The sequence below is a fragment of the Haliotis rufescens genome, unplaced genomic scaffold (genome assembly GCF_023055435.1).
Source record: "Haliotis rufescens isolate VD_foot unplaced genomic scaffold, xgHalRufe1.0.p SCAF_12, whole genome shotgun sequence".
Lineage (NCBI taxonomy): Eukaryota > Metazoa > Mollusca > Gastropoda > Lepetellida > Haliotidae > Haliotis > Haliotis rufescens.
This window is the reverse complement of record NW_025963802.1, coordinates 2,467,108-2,485,828: the sequence shown is the minus strand read 5'-3', so window position 1 is coordinate 2,485,828 and position 18,721 is coordinate 2,467,108. Positions and strand designations below refer to the sequence as shown.

The 18,721-nt window shown below is 44.0% G+C and overlaps 1 protein-coding gene across 3 annotated transcripts; it reads left to right on the top strand.

Moving 5' to 3' along the window:
* The first annotated feature begins 644 nt into the window (after positions 1–644).
* LOC124138131 (palmitoyltransferase ZDHHC16-like) lies at positions 645–17,411 on the top strand. 3 transcript variants are annotated; one of them, XM_048393256.1, is made up of 9 exons: positions 645–797; positions 1,908–2,162; positions 3,383–3,574; positions 6,044–6,155; positions 7,594–7,727; positions 11,878–11,943; positions 13,878–14,126; positions 14,468–14,538; positions 16,188–17,411. In XM_048393256.1, the coding sequence occupies exons 2-9, from the start codon at positions 1,941–1,943 to the stop codon at positions 16,303–16,305; spliced, it is 1,164 nt and encodes a 387-aa protein (XP_048249213.1). In that variant the 5' UTR covers positions 645–797; positions 1,908–1,940; the 3' UTR covers positions 16,306–17,411. The 3 variants fall into 3 exon arrangements, with proteins under 3 accessions (XP_048249213.1, XP_048249211.1, XP_048249212.1); XM_048393254.1 differs by having other exon boundaries at positions 648–797; positions 16,182–17,411; XM_048393255.1 differs by having other exon boundaries at positions 649–797; positions 13,881–14,126; positions 16,182–17,411.
* The last annotated feature ends 1,310 nt before the right edge of the window (positions 17,412–18,721 follow it).

Here is an 18,721-nt window from a genome sequence, read left to right as displayed (position 1 = left end):
AAGCAAGTGTTAGAACCTACACCGAGCGTCGCTCTTATTGTAATAAAGAAGTTGTTCATCCATAAATACTATCCTTAATTAGTACTCCAACTTATCAAAAATGCCTATCAAACAAGACATACTTATCTTTAAACAACGTGTATGTCCTCATTTTATTTCTTCCTTGTTTAACTAAGTTGAGACATGAGTGTCACGTGACTATGCAAGCCGGTCCTGTCGATCTGAGTGCCGCTCAACAAATTGTCCAATACACTTGATGTGTTTTTATTAATACATAAAAACACAAAAGTACGAATAGAGCACGACACTTGACAATCACTCGTTTAGAGATGGTACCGCCTTGTTCCATCCGTCTTTTCAGTGATGGAGGAGAAGTTGCAAACACTTGAAGTGACTTCTCGGCGATGCGACGTGAAAAACACATTTTACTCACTCACCCCAGCTAATACCTGGAATGGGCCAAATACATTCCCGGAAGAGGCCGAGAGTTTTCCGAGTGGTAAATCTTGTCAAGCTCCTTCCCAGCGCGTGACACTATCGTTACCATTTCGATGTTGAGGAGCTTGAAAACTCTTGTCAAGCTCCTATACAGCGCGTGACACCATTTCACTCTCGTATAGAGAGCTCCGCGAACGGGCTATCACTGTGAGGAGCTTGAAATCTTGTACACAAAGGGACGTAACCTACTTCCTCATCTCGTGCTCGAAATATTGAGAAGCAGTAGAACTACTCTGAACTTGTAGTTGTAAAAGACAACGGACAATGTGACACAATCATCGACAAAGATGATTTGGAAGGTATTCGTCTACATTCAATGCTCTCGTTACAGTTAGTAGAAATTGTCACATTATTTAATTCTGCACTTGCACGGCTGCATTTGGCAGTGAAGGTGGCAGATGCCTGGATGCCCGTTTAACAGCATTGATCTTGTCAATATCAAGCCTGGTGACGAATGCGTCAATCTGCGTCTGAAAGTCACGTGTTTGGAAGTCGTTAGCGATGTTATGGTCAAATTCACGTGAGATGACACTTTATGACTATATAAACGTATTGACGTTATTCGCCTATGGACTGGTGTGCAACGTAACCAATTATTGTGACCATATCCACATGTCATAAATTAGTGTTTTTCAAAGTATCATTATCATTTAAGTAATGATAAGATATATGGATGAACAACTTCTTTATTACAATTAGGAGTGACGTTTGGGTGGAGGTTTTAACACTGTTATCAAGCAAGTGATGGTAACTTGCTTGATAACGGTGTTAGAACCCACTGTTGTGTTTCTATGTATCACTTTTTAGTTTATATTGAAAGTGTATGTTCTAGGGGACAATTATCTGAATTTTCACGAATAAAAAGCTATATGTAAAGGAAATATCTATATGACAGAAACCTGCCATATGACGTCTGTATCAAGCATATGGTACAAGAGAGCCTCTAATAGTTATTGACAGTAATTATAGAGATATGCCATGATGTTAAATACCAATGATTACAATATGTATATTTCCTATTAAAAAACATGCAGATTTTCATCTTGTTGGCAAAGTTGACATAAGTGTAAAGTCAAAACTAAAATGATGGAATTAGCAACTGATTCGTGTGATCGAAAAAGCAAAACGTTTCGTGACCAGCTTCCTGTTTATAATGGTTTTTTTCACTTGTGGACGTCAGCAAAGTTGTAAAAAAATGTGCTGGAAAATTCCAGTGTATGGTTCCATTTTGGACAAAAAAACGAAAACATGATCAGAAAATCAAATTACAGATGAAAGAATGCAATATAGTGTGGTACGTATCGCAATACATAAATCATTATTGCAAAATAAATTGCATTATGAAAGTCAGGCCTATAGGAATCACTAAATTAGAGATGATGTTGTCATACTTTATTCTCTCGTTTCAGTTGTAGCTGACGAATCTCTTCAGGAAGCAGCAAATGTTTGTGCTACGGTCTGTCCTCCTGATGGGCCGTATCACGTGGCGTGTGCACCACTGTCCATCTCGCGTGTGGGCGTGGGTCAAGAGGCACAGGAAATGGTGGTCACTTGTGTACAAAAGTCTGTTTTACAATGACCATAACTCTTGTAACACTGCCACAGACGCAATGATGGAACCAATGTTTTGGTGTGTGGATCATTTTGCAAAGTATATGGGTCCGGTAAGACTTTTTCTCTGTGTCTATCCATCTTGCATGAAACCATTTTCCAGGCTATATGTTCCTCAATCTCATTAAAATCAGACCTTAGTTCTCGCTATCGCTAAACAAAGATCTGAAGACATCCCATTAGGGGTCACGTCAGAACGACCTTTCATCTGACCAATCAGAGCGTCGCTTACCAAATTATGAAAGTGACAGTCGGATTGTGATTTCTAAACATGCAATTTTGAAAACTTTAACACGGGGTATTCCGAAAGATAGTTACGGGTTTAACGACTGAATACATACAATATAGACCATCTATTAGCCACTCCAGAATGTTCTTTTGTTTAGGTTTCAGATTTGTAATCGAGAATTTGTCAAAATATGTTTCGAAAGCGTAGTTGCCAATTTGAAATTAGTGCCGTAAAGCACGAGGAAGCTACCTTCTGATTGGTCATTCCATTGGTCGGTCAAAGTTCGCGCCAGGTCGATCTGACCCGTAATGGGATGTCCTCAGATCTTTGTTTAGCGGTAGCGAGATCTAAGATCTGATTTTAATGAGATTGTATGTTCCTATTATTGTTTTTCAGGGAGGTGGGGTAGCCTAGTGGTTAAAGTGTTGGCTTGTCACGCTGAAGACCTCGGTTCGGTTCCCGACATGGGTACAAGGTGTGAAGCCCATTTGCCGGTGTCCCCCGCCATGATATTGCTGGAATATTGCTAAAAGTGGCGTAAAACCATACTCACTCACTATTATTGTTTTTCAAATTTGCAAGCAGATTTATACATTTATCATCGATAACTGGCTCCCACAGGAAATATGCTTGGGCGAGATCAAGCGATATCTACATTGTAGATATCGCTGCAATGTAATTGCATCACAATGCTTTTTAGACCATTGTGACTTCATTGGTTACCATGACGTCACAATCAAATAACATCACTAATGGTTCTACTTCTGAAGCTGTTAGCAGTACTTTTTACACTTAGACACTGCTTATTACTGTCTACAAATTGAAAAACTTGGAAGAATGATTGTTTGATGATAAATAGAATCTCACCCTTGTGTCTTTTGATATCAATTATATCAACACTCGTTGATAAATTTGATATCAAAAGAAACTCGGATGAGATTTTCTATGTAGTAACAAATTGAACTAATGAATCAAAACAGGGGAAGACATCTCTTTTTATGAGTAAAAACACATTTCAGTATAATATTTGTCTTAATATTTCAGATTATGGTAACAATGGTTGTGTTCCTGACGACGATGGTAGTGGCCATCTTCTATGTGTGTCTGCTTCCACATATTTACTACGAGTCTATGGCAGCTACTGTGTTTCACCTGGTGTTTGGGCACTGGCTGCTTCTCATGATCATCTTCAACTACATCATGGCCTGCTTCACCAGCCCCGGACACCCCCCAGATGTAAGTACACCAACCCCGGACACCCCCCAGATGTAAGTATACCAGCCCCAGACACCCTCCAGATGGAAGTACACCAGACACCCTCCAGATGTCAGTATACCAGCTCCAGACACCCTCCAAATGTAAGTACACCAGCCCCGGACACCCCCCAGATGTAAGTACACCAGCCCCAGACACCCTCCAGATGGAAGTACACCAGACACCCTCCAGATGTCAGTATACCAGCTCCAGACACCCCCCAGATGTAAGTACACCAGCCCCGGACACCCCCCAGATGTAAGTACACCAGCCCCAGACACCCTCCAGATGGAAGTACACCAGACACCCCCCAGATGTAAGTACACCAGACACCCTCCAGATGTAAGTACACCAGACACCCCCCAGATGTAAGTACACCAGCCCCAGACACCCTCCAGATGTCAGTATACCAGCCCCAGACACCCTCCAGATGGAAGTACACCAGACACCCCCCAGATGTAAGTACACCAGCCCCAGACACCCTCCAGATGTCAGTATACCAGCCCCAGACACCCTCCAGATGGAAGTACACCAGACACCCCCCAGATGTAAGTACACCAGCCCCAGACACCCTCCAGATGGAAGTACACCAGACACCCTCCAGATGTCAGTATACCAGCTCCAGACACCCCCCAGATGTAAGTACACCAGCCCCGGACACCCCCCAGATGTAAGTATACCAGCCCCAGACACCCTCCAGATGTAAGTACACCAGCTCCAGACACCTTCCAGATGTAAGTATACCAGACACCCACCAGATGTAAGTATACCAGACACCCACCAGATGTAAGTATACCAGACACCCACCAGATGTAAGTACACCAGACACCCACCAGATGTAAGTATACCAGCCCCAGACACCCTCCAGATGTAAGTACACCAGACACCCACCAGATGTAAGTATACCAGCCCCAGACACCTTCCAGATGTAAGTACACCAGACACCCACCAGATGTAAGTATACCAGCCCCAGACACCCTCCAGATGTAAGTACACCAGCTCTAGACACCCTCCAGATGTAAGTATACCAGACACCCTCCAGATGTAAGTATACCAGACACCCTCCAGATGTAAGTATACCAGCCCCAGACACCCTCCAGATGTAAGTATACCAGCCCAAGACACCCTCCAGATGTAAGTACACCAGCTCTAGACACCTTCCAGATGTAAGTATACCAGACACCCTCCAGATGTAAGTACACCAGCTCCAGACGCCCTCCAGATGTAAGTATACCAGCTCCAGACACCCTCCAGATGTAAGTACACCAGACACCCTCCAGATGTAAGTATACCAGACACCCTCCAGATGTAAGTATACCAGCCCAAGACACCCTCCAGATGTAAGTACACCAGCTCTAGACACCCTCCAGATGTAAGTATACCAGACACCCTCCAGATGTAAGTATACCAGACACCCTCCAGATGTAAGTATACCAGCCCCAGACACCCTCCAGATGTAAGTATACCAGCCCAAGACACCCTCCAGATGTAAGTACACCAGCTCTAGACACCTTCCAGATGTAAGTATACCAGACACCCTCCAGATGTAAGTACACCAGCTCCAGACGCCCTCCAGATGTAAGTATACCAGCTCCAGACACCCTCCAGATGTAAGTATACCAGCTCCAGACACCCTCAAGATGTAAGTACACCAGACACCCTCAAGATGTAAGTACACCAGACACCCTCAAGATGTAAGTACACCAGCCCCAGACACCCTCCAGATGTAAGTATACCAGCTCCAGACACCCTCCAGATGTAAGATCACCAGACACCCTCCAGATGTAAGTACACCAGACACCCTCCAGATGTAAGTACACCAGACACCCTCCAGATGTAAGTATACCAGACACCCACCAGATGTAAGTACACCAGCTCCAGACACCCTCCAGATGTAAGTATACCAGCTCCAGACACCCTCCAGATGTAAGTATACCAGCTCCAGACACCCTCCAGATGTAAGATCACCAGACACCCTCCAGATGTAAGTACACCAGACACCCTCCAGATGTAAGTACACCATGCCACTGTTGCATGCAAGGACACTTCACCAGATGCCTTCCAGATGTAAGTACACCAGACACCCTCAAGATGTAAGTACACCAGACACCCCCCAGATGTAAGTACACCAGACACCCTCCAGATGTAAGTACACCAGACACCCCCCAGATGTAAGTACACCAGACACCCTCCAGATGTAAGTACACCAGACACCCTCCAGATGTAAGTACACCAGACACCCCCCAGATGTAAGTACACCAGACACCCTCCAGATGTAAGTACACCATGCCACTGTTACATGCAAGGACACTTCATCAGATGCCTTCCAGATGTAATAACTTTGTTATATTGATCCAATTATAAAAAGGGTTATGTAAAGCTATAGTTTCAAATTCCGCAGATTGTAAGTATCCCTAGAATGTTGCTTACTACCTGACTCTGTGTGTGCAGAACCTGCCAGAAGTTGTCTCCATCTGCAAGAAATGCATCTCCCCCAAGCCTCCTCGCACACACCATTGCAGCGTGTGCCGCCAGTGCGTAATGAAGATGGATCATCACTGTCGTATCCTTTCACCGAGTCAATCTCCACACAGGCCGGAATCCATCTTCCCGAGGCAAGGGAGTTAACTGACTGTCCTGTTTCCACTCTTGCCAAACTAGGCTGGCATTATAGTTATATTCTGGCTGGACTAACAAGTCTATGCATAGTCCGATCAAAATCGCTTGACGAAATCGATGGTCGTTCTGACATGACCCGTAATGGGATGTCCTCAGATCTTTGTTTAGCGGTAGCAAGAACTAAGATGTGATTTTAATGAGATTGTACATCTTCCAGTGGCAATGGCGTTAACTGACTATAAAAGTCCAGTTTTCGCCCTTGGCAAACAAGACTGGAATTCCGGAGTTACTTTCAAAATTGTGTAAGGAACTAGATATCTGGTTGTAAACAATATGGATTTCAACATGGAGATTTTGGTTGACTGAAGCATTTGCAGAGCATGTGTACTGCCCAATGGGCATCGACTGATATTTTGCAAATCTTTTCATGTTTTCATATTTTTCAAGGTACTCAAGTGAATTGATGCACTTCGTGAGATAAGGCCCTTGTTGTTACAATATAGATTTTGATTATCGATCAGATCGTCATGACTGGACGCCTCAATTTTGTTTGGGGCAATTGCAAGCGATATGAGAGGTGGAATCTGATTGGTCAATAGGAGGGACATAGAAGGGACAAAACTCGTAATAGTAACTGGTGGCACTACAATCGAGCCTGGAAATGCCAGCCAGGTTTGACAAGGGTGGAAACTGGACTTTCATAGTCAGTTTACTCCCTTGCCTCAGGAAGATGAGGTCAATATTCTGGGGGGTCCACATTAGGGTACATTGTTTCATCACATGATTAACCAATGGAATTGCAAGATTCTTAATAGAGGTATAACAATTGCTGTCCTTATTTTCGCATATTGACCACATGTGCACACCTGACCTTCTCACATGATGTATAGTTCTCCCTAGGGACGAATCTTATGCGAAATGTATGCTATTCTATACTTGCAAGGGACCATTATTTACTAACATGAACCTCTCAGTGTTATCCTAGCACACATTTATACAGACCTATACTGCTCACACCGTGAAGATTCCGGGGTAGAATAGGTCTTCAGCAACCCATGCTTGCCGTAAAAGGTGACTATGCTTGTCGTAAAAGGCGACTAACGGGATCGGGTGGTCAGGCTCGCTGACTTGGTTGATGCATGTCATCGATCCCAATTGCGTGGATCGATGCTCATGATATCAATCACTGGATTGTCTGGTCCAGACTCGATTATTTACAGACCGCCGTCATATAGCTGGAATATTGCTGAGTGCGGCTTTAAACAACCAACCAACCAACCAACCAACCAACCAACTATACTGCTGACTCTTGACAAGGGAATGGCTATGTCTCCCTGTTCCCATACATGTTCTCCTCCAGCTCGTTTTCCTCAACCCCCCAGCCTGGCTGAACAACTGCGTCGGCTTCTACAACCACCGCTACTTCTTCATGTTCTGTGTGTACATGTGGTCTGGCACCATCTACGTCAGCAGCGTCGGCTACAACCTCTTCAAACAGCACTTCTACGGCAGCAAGGTAAGCACACTCCCAGGCAGTGAACTGAATGTTGCTAACACAGCAATACTTCAGCTGTTCCATATTCATTTTAGTCTGTACGGCCATCTTGCTGCTGAACTTCAAAATTTTTAAAACCCTCGGGGGATTCTTGGTTTGAATAGGTGCCCAGGTAACTATTCTGGTTGTAAGAGGCAACCATGACTGAATTTTAGTCCCAGAAATAAAGTTATGTTATTTAAATACAGTAAACTACATTTATGACGAACTGACGAATACAAACTATCTCTTGGTCCTGTCCATCTGCTGTATAAATGTCGTGCATATAGTTAATACGAACTACGGTTATAACAAATTGAAATTAGTAGTCCCTTTGAATTCGTTATAACCGTAGTTTACTGTATATATATATACTGAACAGCATTGAAAACGCACCAGCAATAAATCTTGAAATATTACAAACACAACTGGTCGATCTCTGGTGGTTCTTGTCTGCTGGTATCTGCTCAGTAGCCTGAGGACTGTTGAATGATGGCATTGAAACCGTTGTGCAACGACTCTACTTGACGTACCAACTTGAAGCATGCCCAAGGCACGTTCACGTGTAAAAGTAAAGTAAAGTAAAATCCAAATGGAGCCCAGAATAATGCTTAATTTCAGGCCTGAGGCAGTCTAGACTTGCCAGATAATGCTAGACTTGACTCTGATTCATTTTGTTGTTTAGTCTCTGGGGTTCAGGAGACAGACTAAGGCGACCAAACGGATCAGTGGTCAGACTCAGTGACTTGGTTGATAGCGTGTCATCATACCCTGTCATTTTTGACAATATTAGTCACTGGAATGTCTGGTCCAGACACGATTAGTTACAGGCCACTGTCATATAGATGGAATATTGTGATATTATACAACAAACAGATTTAATCTTCTAACCATTCCTAACTTTCTGACTGACTACATTGTAAACATCTTCAAGTGCCCAACTCGGCATTGTCATGATGCGTTTAGTTTGTGCACTCAGTTGGTGTTGATTACAGAATGGCGGGGACCCATTCTACGTAGCTCTACAACTGTTGTAAGTCTATGTTAAAGTGTGGGAGTTACAATCACCTTAGTGCTACGATATCTTTGTGGAATGAGGCCCTGGTATACAAGCAACATGTAAGTCTATGTTAAAGTGTGGGAGTTACAATCACCTTAGTGCTACGATATCTTTGTGGAATGAGGCCCTGGTATACAAGCAACATGTAAGTCTATGTTAAAGTGTGGGAGTTACAATCACCTTAGTGCTACGATAGCTTTGTGGAATGAGGCCCTGGTATACAAGCAACATGTAAGTCTATGTTAAAGTGTGGGAGTTACAATCACCTTAGTGCTACGATAGCTTTGTGGAATGAGACCCTGGTATACAAGCAACATGTAAGTCTATGTTAAAGTGTGGGAGTTACAATCACCTTAGTGCTACGATAGCTTTGTGGAATGAGACCCTGGTATACAAGCAACATGTAAGTCTATGTTAAAGTGTGGGAGTTACAATCACCTTAGTGCTACGATAGCTTTGTGGAATGAGACCCTGGTATACAAGCAACATGTAAGTCTATGTTAAAGTGTGGGAGTTACAATCACCTTAGTGCTACGATATCTTTGTGGAATGAGGCCCTGGTATACAAGCAACATGTAAGTCTATGTTAAAGTGTGGGAGTTACAATCACCTTAGTGCTACGATATCTTTGTGGAATGAGGCCCTGGTATACAAGCAACATGTAAGTCTATGTTAAAGTGTGGGAGTTTCAATCACCTTAGTGCTACGATAGCTTTGTGGAATGAGGCCCTGGTATACAAGCAACATGTAAGTCTATGTTAAAGTGTGGGAGTTACAATCACCTTAGTGCTACGATAGCTTTGTGGAATGAGGCCCTGGTATACAAGCAACATGTAAGTCTATGTTAAAGTGTGGGAGTTACAATCACCTTAGTGCTACGATAGCTTTGTGGAATGAGGCCCTGGTATACAAGCAACATGTAAGTCTATGTTAAAGTGTGGGAGTTACAATCACCTTAGTGCTACGATAGCTTTGTGGAATGAGGCCCTGGTATACAAGCAACATGTAAGTCTATGTTAAAGTGTGGGAGTTACAATCACCTTAGTGCTACGATAGCTTTGTGGAATGAGGCCCTGGTATACAAGCAACATGTAAGTCTATGTTAAAGTGTGGGAGTTACAATCACCTTAGTGCTACGATAGCTTTGTGGAATGAGGCCCTGGTATACAAGCAACATGTAAGTCTATGTTAAAGTGTGGGAGTTACAATCACCTTAGTGCTACGATAGCTTTGTGGAATGAGGCCCTGGTATACAAGCAACATGTAAGTCTATGTTAAAGTGTGGGAGTTACAATCACCTTAGTGCTACGATAGCTTTGTGGAATGAGGCCCTGGTATACAAGCAACATGTAAGTCTATGTTAAAGTGTGGGAGTTACAATCACCTTAGTGCTACGATAGCTTTGTGGAATGAGGCCCTGGTATACAAGCAACATGTAAGTCTATGTTAAAGTGTGGGAGTTACAATCACCTTAGTGCTACGATAGCTTTGTGGAATGAGGCCCTGGTATACAAGCAACATGTAAGTCTATGTTAAAGTGTGGGAGTTACAATCACCTTAGTGCTACGATAGCTTTGTGGAATGAGGCCCTGGTATACAAGCAACATGTAAGTCTATGTTAAAGTGTGGGAGTTACAATCACCTTAGTGCTACGATAGCTTTGTGGAATGAGGCCCTGGTATACAAGCAACATGTAAGTCTATGTTAAAGTGTGGGAGTTACAATCACCTTAGTGCTACGATAGCTTTGTGGAATGAGGCCCTGGTATACAAGCAACATGTAAGTCTATGTTAAAGTGTGGGAGTTACAATCACCTTAGTGCTACGATAGCTTTGTGGAATGAGGCCCTGGTATACAAGCAACATGTAAGTCTATGTTAAAGTGTGGGAGTTACAATCACCTTAGTGCTACGATATTTTTGTGGAATGAGGCCCTGGTATACAAGCAACATGTAAGTCTATGTTAAAGTGTGGGAGTTACGATCACTTTAGTGCTACGATAGCTTTGTGGAATGAGGCCCTGGTATACAAGCAATATGTAAGTCTACGTTAAAGTGTGGGAGTTACGATCACCTTAGTGCTATGATAGCTTTGTGGAATGAGGCCCTGGTATACAAGCAACATGTAAGTCTATGTTAAAGTGTGGGAGTTACGATCACCTTAGTGCTATGATAGCTTTGTGGAATGAGACCCTGGTATACAAGCAACATGTAAGTCTATGTTAAAGTGTGGGAGTTCCGATCACCTTAGTGCTACAATATCTTTGTGGAATTTGGCCCTGGTATACAAGCAACATGTAAGTCTATGTTAAAGTGTGGGAGTTACGATCACCTTAGTGCTACGATAGCTTTGTGGAATGAGGCCCTGGTATACAAGCAACATGTAAGTCTATGTTAAAGTGTGGGAGTTACAATCACCTTAGTGCTACGATAGCTTTGTGGAATGAGGCCCTGGTATACAAGCAACATGTAAGTCTATGTTAAAGTGTGGGAGTTACAATCACCTTAGTGCTACGATAGCTTTGTGGAATGAGGCCCTGGTATACAAGCAACATGTAAAGCTTGTATTTTTTTTCTGAGTTGGTACTTGTGTTGTAGGGGCGATGGGGTAGTCTAGTTGTAAAAGTGTTAGCTCGTCGTGCCAAAGACCCCACATGGGTACACTGTGTGAAGCCCATTTCTGGTGTACTCCGCCTTGGTATGGCTGGAATATTGCTTGAAGCAGTGTAAAACCATGCTCACTTGTGGTGTGACACAGGAGCACATGGCTACCTGTCAGAACCTCCTCCAGAATGTATTTTAACCATGTAAATAAGGTGTAATATAAATAAGATCTTAACCCAGCAAGCCAGTGACAGACAGAGGTTGTAACAATCCAGATAGACTCAGGGTATAACATGCAATCAACAAAGTCAGACTCACATAGTCTGCTCCTTAATCCCGACATTATTTGGCCCGGGCGACAAGCATGAGATATGGGGGAACCAGTTCTGAGCCGGAATGCCCTTTTGCCAAGAGTTGCCATGGCGATAGTTTGCAGTACTTGTCTCTGTGACAGAATGTGTCTGTTTCAGGACATTGTGTTTCCTGGGATACTTTATCCGGTGAATCTCGCCTGGGAAGCGTGGACCTCGAGAAAGGTAACATCCAAAAGTGATAATATTCGCTGCATGTTTCTATTTCTATTTATCAACTTTGTTAAAGGTTAACCATTAATTTTCTGTTGCAAAGTCTATCAGAGTGTCCAAAACAAACCAACCTCAGGTTTTATGTAGAATGCAGAGAAAAATCATCCCAACCAAAGTTTTTCTGTCACATGTTTTCAGGGTCTGAGGGAAAAACATTTATTCATAGGCTCAGGAGATAAACATACTGTGTAGATCTTGTTACTTATAGATTTAACCATGCTGAATTGTATTTAGAACCAAACACTCACACATACTTTAAATACTGCAATTCGGAAGGTCGCTGGCTGTGGTGTATTGGATAGAGCATCTGCCTGGAGTGTGGGAGGTCGCTGGCTTGATCTGCTAGCCCTGCGAACGCCTCTGTGGTGTATTGGATAGAGCATCTGCTGTGAGAGTGGGAGGTTGTTCGCTTGATCTCCTGGCCGTGCGACTGCCTCTGTGGTGTAGTGGATAGAGCATCTGCCTGGAGAGTGAGAGGTCGTTGGCTTGATGTCTGGCCGTGCGACCACCTCTGTGGTGTATTGGATAGAGCATCTGCCTGGAGAGTGGGAGGTCGTTGGCTTGATGTCTGGCCGTGCGACCACCTCTGTGGTGTATTGGATAGAGCATCTGCCTGGAGAGTGGGAGGTCGTTGGCTTGATGTCTGGCCGTGCGACCGCCTCTGTGGTGTATTGACTAGAGCATCTGCCTGGAGATTGGGAGGTCGTTGGCTTGATGTCTGGCCGTGCGACCACCTCTGTGGTGTATTGGATAGAGCATTTGCCTGGAGAGTGGAAGGCCGTTGGCTTGATCTCCTGGCCGTGCGACCGCCTCTGTGGTTTATTGGATAGAGCATCTGCTGAGAGAGTGGGAGGTTGTTCGCTGGATCTCCTGGCCGTGCGACCGCCTCTGTGGTGTATTGGATAGAGCATCTGCCTGGAGAGTGGAAGGTCGTTGGCTTGATCTCCTGGCCATGCGACCACCTCCATGGTTTAGTGGATAGAGCATCTCCTCGTAGTGTGGAAGACCGTTGGCTTGATCTACAGGCCTACGACCGCCTCTGTGGTGTAGTGGATAGAGCATCTGCCTGGAGAGTGGGAGGTCGCTGGCTTGATCTGCTAGCCCTGCGAACGCCTCTGTGGTGTATTGGATAGAGCATCTGCTGTGAGAGTGGGAGGTTGTTCTCTTGATCTCCTGGCCGTGCGACCGCCTCCGTGGTGTAGTGGATAGAGCATCTGCCTGGAGAGTGGAAGGTCGTTGGCTTGATCTACAGGCCTACGACCGCCTCTGTGGTGTAGTGGATAGAGCATCTGCCTGGAGAGTGGGAGGTCGCTGGCTTGATCTGCTAGCCCTGCGAACGCCTCTGTGGTGTATTGGATAGAGCATCTGCTGTGAGAGTGGGAGGTTGTTCGCTGGATCTCCTGGCCGTGCGACGGCCTCTATGGTGTAGTGGATAGAGCATCTGCCTGGAGAGTGGAAGGTCGTTGGCTTGATCTGCTAGCCATGCGACCGCCTCCGTGGTGTAGTGGATAGAGCATCTGCCTGGAGAGTGGAAGGTCGTAGGCATGATCTGGCCTTTGCAACCATCTCTGTGGTATAGTGGATGGAGCATTTGCTTGGAGAGTGGAACGTTGCTGGCTTGATCTACTGGCCGTACCTTACCAAAAAGGCGTTAAAAGATGGTACTTGGTGTTACCCTGTCTGACGCTTGACATTAACGGGATAAAACAAGGACTGGTCGGTTTGCAGTCGGTATAATGTGTCTTAGTGGGGTATCCATGTTACACTGCAGCACGTTTCTCAGAGGGTTGGCACAATGACACTGGCAGAAGTAACTAGAAAGTATTTCAGTCTCAGAGACATATTTTTCAGATTGTGTATTAATATCGCTAAATGTTTTGTGAAAGCAGGTGACACCCGAGGTGCCTGTGACCGGGGCAGACATGTTGACAAGCAGCATGGACGAGTTTCAGCCAGACCTGAAGGGGCAGTGGATCCACAACGCCATCATCTTCGAGTTCCTGCTGTGTACAGGGGTTTGCATTGCTCTCGGGCTCCTCACCGTCTGGCACGCCCGCATGATCAGCACCGCGGAGACCAGCGTCGAGGTCCACATCAACAAGAAGGAGAGGAAGAGGCTGAGGAAGAAGGGCATGGTAGGGTCTCCTTCATCTGTCGTCTCATGTACAGAGATTTATCTAGGACTCCTAACTAAGTGCCTTTGGCAAACAAATTTGGAAACAATTGTTATTGTGTTCAAAATCAGGATTTTTATAAGTTATTTTTTTCTTGGTTGGTTGGTTGGTTTGTTTTATGCCCGCACAGCAATATTCTATGAGGTTCCCTGTTATGTCAAGAGTGGACTAAAGAGCAGGACTTGGAGGCGTTTGACCAACACACCCTTGCTCTGTTGGTAGTGTGCCTTTCAACAAAATTTCTCTTTCCATTCATTACTTACTTTTTCGGAAAATGATATTCAAATACTCTTCCCTTGCAGATTTTCAAAAATCCTTATGACTTTGGATTTGTGGAGAACTGGAAAATCTTCCTGGGAATAGAAAAGGACAGGTAAGATGTTTCTGTAAAAGGATCAATAGTACTCTATTGAAGGAATACAACACTGGTGCTTGTTTGTCTGTATTGCTGACTTGGCATCCTTTGCAAGTATGTGATTACCACGGTTAGCTCACAGAATACCTATCTTAACTTTCAGGTGTTGAAAATTATTGCAAATACAGTGTACTTCATGTCCTGATATGTCATGTCAAAGTCAAGGTCATCTTCATGGCCTTAGCCTGAAAAAAAAGGTTTGTTTAGTGTCTAATTCAAGGATTTACTGTAGGTCAATGAAATGTGGTCTTCCTGAAGGCAGGGCAGAGATCAGGAAAGGTCACGAGTGACATATATATTAAGGTCAAGGTCACAGTGAAGGTCATTCGCAAAATATGTTTGCCATTTTCCCTCAAATGTGTCATACATGTATTAAGTCTTATACATGTTTGTATATTATTTCAGAATGTATATATGATACGTGATGACAGGTCACAGTGACCTACTTTCAATGAATAGCATCTGCTATTTTTATTGTTGTTGCACTGAATTCGGCCTCGGAACATCATATTTGAGGGATAACCAGTTAATAGTCTTGAAATGATTCCACATGATATTGAAGCTCAAATTCACTCTCAAGGTCATACACTCAGAATTATTTCCAATAACTAAAAAGCTGAAATTGAAGGTCAAGGTGATTAAACCAAAAGGGCATTGAGGTAGCTAGAAGCATGAGGTTCTGAAATGGGGGAATGAAGTTATTCTGTACTTTCTTATTTCGCTTTGTTGGAGGCAATGGATATCTGTTTCAAAGTCACACTGGAAGTGATATCATTCAGCCAGAAGTGTGCATCACTTTCTCATCAAGGTAGCTGGAAGTATCAGATTTTCTCTTTAAAACGGTCTTGCATGAGACATGTTTTCCCAAACTAGAAGGGTAGCCATTTGAATGGAAGGGCATGCAGCAGTCTTATGAAGCTAGCTACAAGCATGTGAGATTCTGTTTGTCTTGCATTAAGCTTTTACTTGGCCAAACCAGAAGTATGTCATTACAGTGGAAATGTCTTTACAATCCTCAGTATGATAGGGAGGGGACATGTACTTGAATCTGTCCTGAGGTTGCAGCAGGCATCATTTCACAAAGGTATACAATGAAATGTGGGTATGTGAGATGTTCCGGACTTCTAGAAATGGCAGTGGCATAGCTGCTTCTGTTTTGCCAAGTACTTGCCGACACTTTTTAATATAATTTGTGTTTACTCTGGTATTTTGTCCCCCGCCATGAAGTGGAAGGGGGATATAGGAATGGGTGCTGTCTATTCGTCCTTCAGTCCATCATGGTTAATTTCTGTAGCAGAACTCAAAAACCATAATCGATATCTTAACCAAACTTGGCACATAGGTAGGTCTAATGGTGAACTGGTGCTTTTTGATAGTTTGGGATTTTTAAAGATTTATTTGCACACAATCTGACATGTCATATTGGCAGGGGATATGAGTATTTCATGCATGTTACCTTAAAAATTATTTAAAAAGTTACAGCAATCATTCAAGTTTCTTCATCTAAGGGAATAAAAAAAAGAATTTATTTGCTGGTCTGTTGGTTCATCATTAGACCTGTGGTATATAACCATGGTAACTGTTGTACACCATCTTATCAGTTCCAGGTCCTTCTGGCGGCACATCCTCCTCCCATCATGCCACACACCAACAGGAAACGGTCTCACGTGGAGAACTGCCACCTATCAGTTGAACCAGGAAGAAAATGGCCTCCGGTTGTTATGACGATGGCACACACTCAGAATTCTTTTACAAACTGATGTGGTTGATACCCAGATTTATTTTAAAGGATTTTAAGGCTGTTGTGTGATAAATGTGGTGAATGTTTTCTCCCTGCGACAGTGCAGGATATTCACAGGATGTTCACAGGAGATTAACTGCGGGACAGGACGTATAGGACATTTAACTTCAATGGGACATCCACAAGACTTGACAAGGACATTTACATGAGTTATCAAGGACATTCACAACATTTTTCAAGGACAATCACAAGACAACATCCATATGATACCCACATGACTTTCTACAGACGTACTGAGGACAGTCACAAGACAGCAATAGGACATTCATCTCACTTTCACAACGTCAGGACATGTTATCTGGAGGACTTTAGAGAACATCAACAGGACATTCACAGGATTCCATGTGCTTTTTTTACTCCGTCTTCCTCTCAGGGATTTAACTCCCAGTCTGACATACTGCATCTCCACTTTCCACGCAGCACGTCATGACTGGGAGTTGGTGTGACTGCTACGCCAGGTTTCTACATGATTGAGAGTTTCTGTGTCATGGACATTCCACCCACAATCTCATTAAACTCCGATCTGCTACTCCGATATTACAGCCCTCTGTGTGGAGGTCTGAGGACATGGCCATAGGAGGGTGCATGAGAGGAACCCTGAGCAAACTTTGACCACAACGTCCATGGTAAATGAAGGATGTGTGGTTTCTTGATCTTAGCAACACACAAAGAAAACGCAGAACACAAAGATATGTCCATATATAGCTCACTCTTTTGGGTGTAGATGACACAACATTCTGTGTACAAGATCCACAACATAATTGTATAGTTCCCTGAATATTTTCATTTTCAAAATATAGTGGGGCGGTGGGGAAGCCTAGTAGTTAAAGCATTTGTCACATCGAAGATACTGGATTCCCTACATGGGTATGTGACTCCCGTAGTAATATTTGCAGGAATATTGATAAAAGCGGTGTAAAACCATCCTCAATCACTCAAGATACGTCCCGTGAAAATTGGCCTTCAGCAAATAATGTTTGTCATAAGAGGCGACTAACAGGATCAGGTGGTCAGGCTTGCCGACTTGGTTGATGCATTTAATCATATCCCAATTGCGTAGATCGATGCTCATGATGTCAATCACTGGATTGTCTGGTCCAGACTCGATTATTTACAGACCGCCATCATATAAATGGAATATTGCTGAGAGTGGTGTTAAAGAACAAACAAACACTCAGAAGAAATCAGATATGCTTGTCTGAATGCTTCACTCACTCATTCCAAGAATAAAAAAGCCCCCCATGGTGATGTGCTGTTGAAAACTTCACCTGACCCAACCTATGAAAGTGTCCTCAGATCTCCACACAGGGAAGCATCGTATCAGAGTAAAAATCTGATTTTAATGAGATTGTTCCACCCCTTCATGCTCTCAACTAGAAAAGGGACAACGTGTGGCCCAGTCGTCTAAGGCGCCGCGTTTCGCTGTGCAGAGTTGCGTCCCTTTGGCACGCCAGAAACCTATGATTGTGGGTTTGAATCTCGGTTCGCCCCAATTATGTTTCTAGGTTTGTCAGCACCATACCCATGCTCGTGGGTTTCACCGAGGGGGTAGGTAAGTGTCTTAGACCTGCATCACTTCGGGCTTTCCTCCAACATTAAGCTGACACGCCGTGATATAACTGGAATAATGTTAAAAGCGCCGTTAAACCCAACTCACTCACTCACTCAACTAGAATAACCTTACAAAATTAATATAGATGTTCAAAGACAGCTTCTGATGTCATTACTGACCATGCAGGTATATTTTGTTCTGTATTTAGCTTGGCATGCACACACAGGGTACAGGAATGAGGTCTCCACAGGTCAGGGAAACTTGCTAAAGTTCAGGGAAACTTTTTACAAGCCCAGGAACCTTGCTAATGGTCAGGGAACCTTGCTACTGGTCAGGGAACCTTGCTACGTGTCAGGGAAACTAGCTACTGGTCAGGGAACCTTGCTACATGTCAGGGAACCTTGCTGATGGTCAGGGAACCTTGCTAACGGTCAGGGAACCTTGCTGATGGTCAGGGAACCTTGCTAACAGTCAGGGAACCTTGCTAACGGTCAGGGAACCTTGCTGATGGTCAGGGAACCTTGCTGATGGTCAGGGAACCTTGCTAACAGTCAGGGAACCTTGCTAACGGTCAGGGAACCTTGCTGATGGTCAGGGAACCTTGCTGATGGTCAGGGAACCTTGCTGATGGTCAGGGAACCTTGCTGATGGTCAGGGAACCTTGCTAACAGTCAGGGAACCTTGCTAACGGTCAGGGAACCTTGCTGATGGTCAGGGAACCTTGCTGATGGTCAGGGAACCTTGCTAACGGTCAGGGAACCTTGCTGATGGTCAGGGAACCTTGCTGA

Coding starts and splice junctions, on each gene's coding strand:
- LOC124138131 (XM_048393254.1), top strand. CDS start 1,941: ATGTTTGTGCTACGGTCTGTCCTCCTGATGGGCCGTATCACGTGGCGT. Junction 11,944..13,877: donor AAGCGTGGACCTCGAGAAAG/GTAACATCCAAA, acceptor GTTTTGTGAAAG/CAGGTGACACCCGAGGTGCC. Junction 14,127..14,467: donor GGCTGAGGAAGAAGGGCATG/GTAGGGTCTCCT, acceptor CTTCCCTTGCAG/ATTTTCAAAAATCCTTATGA.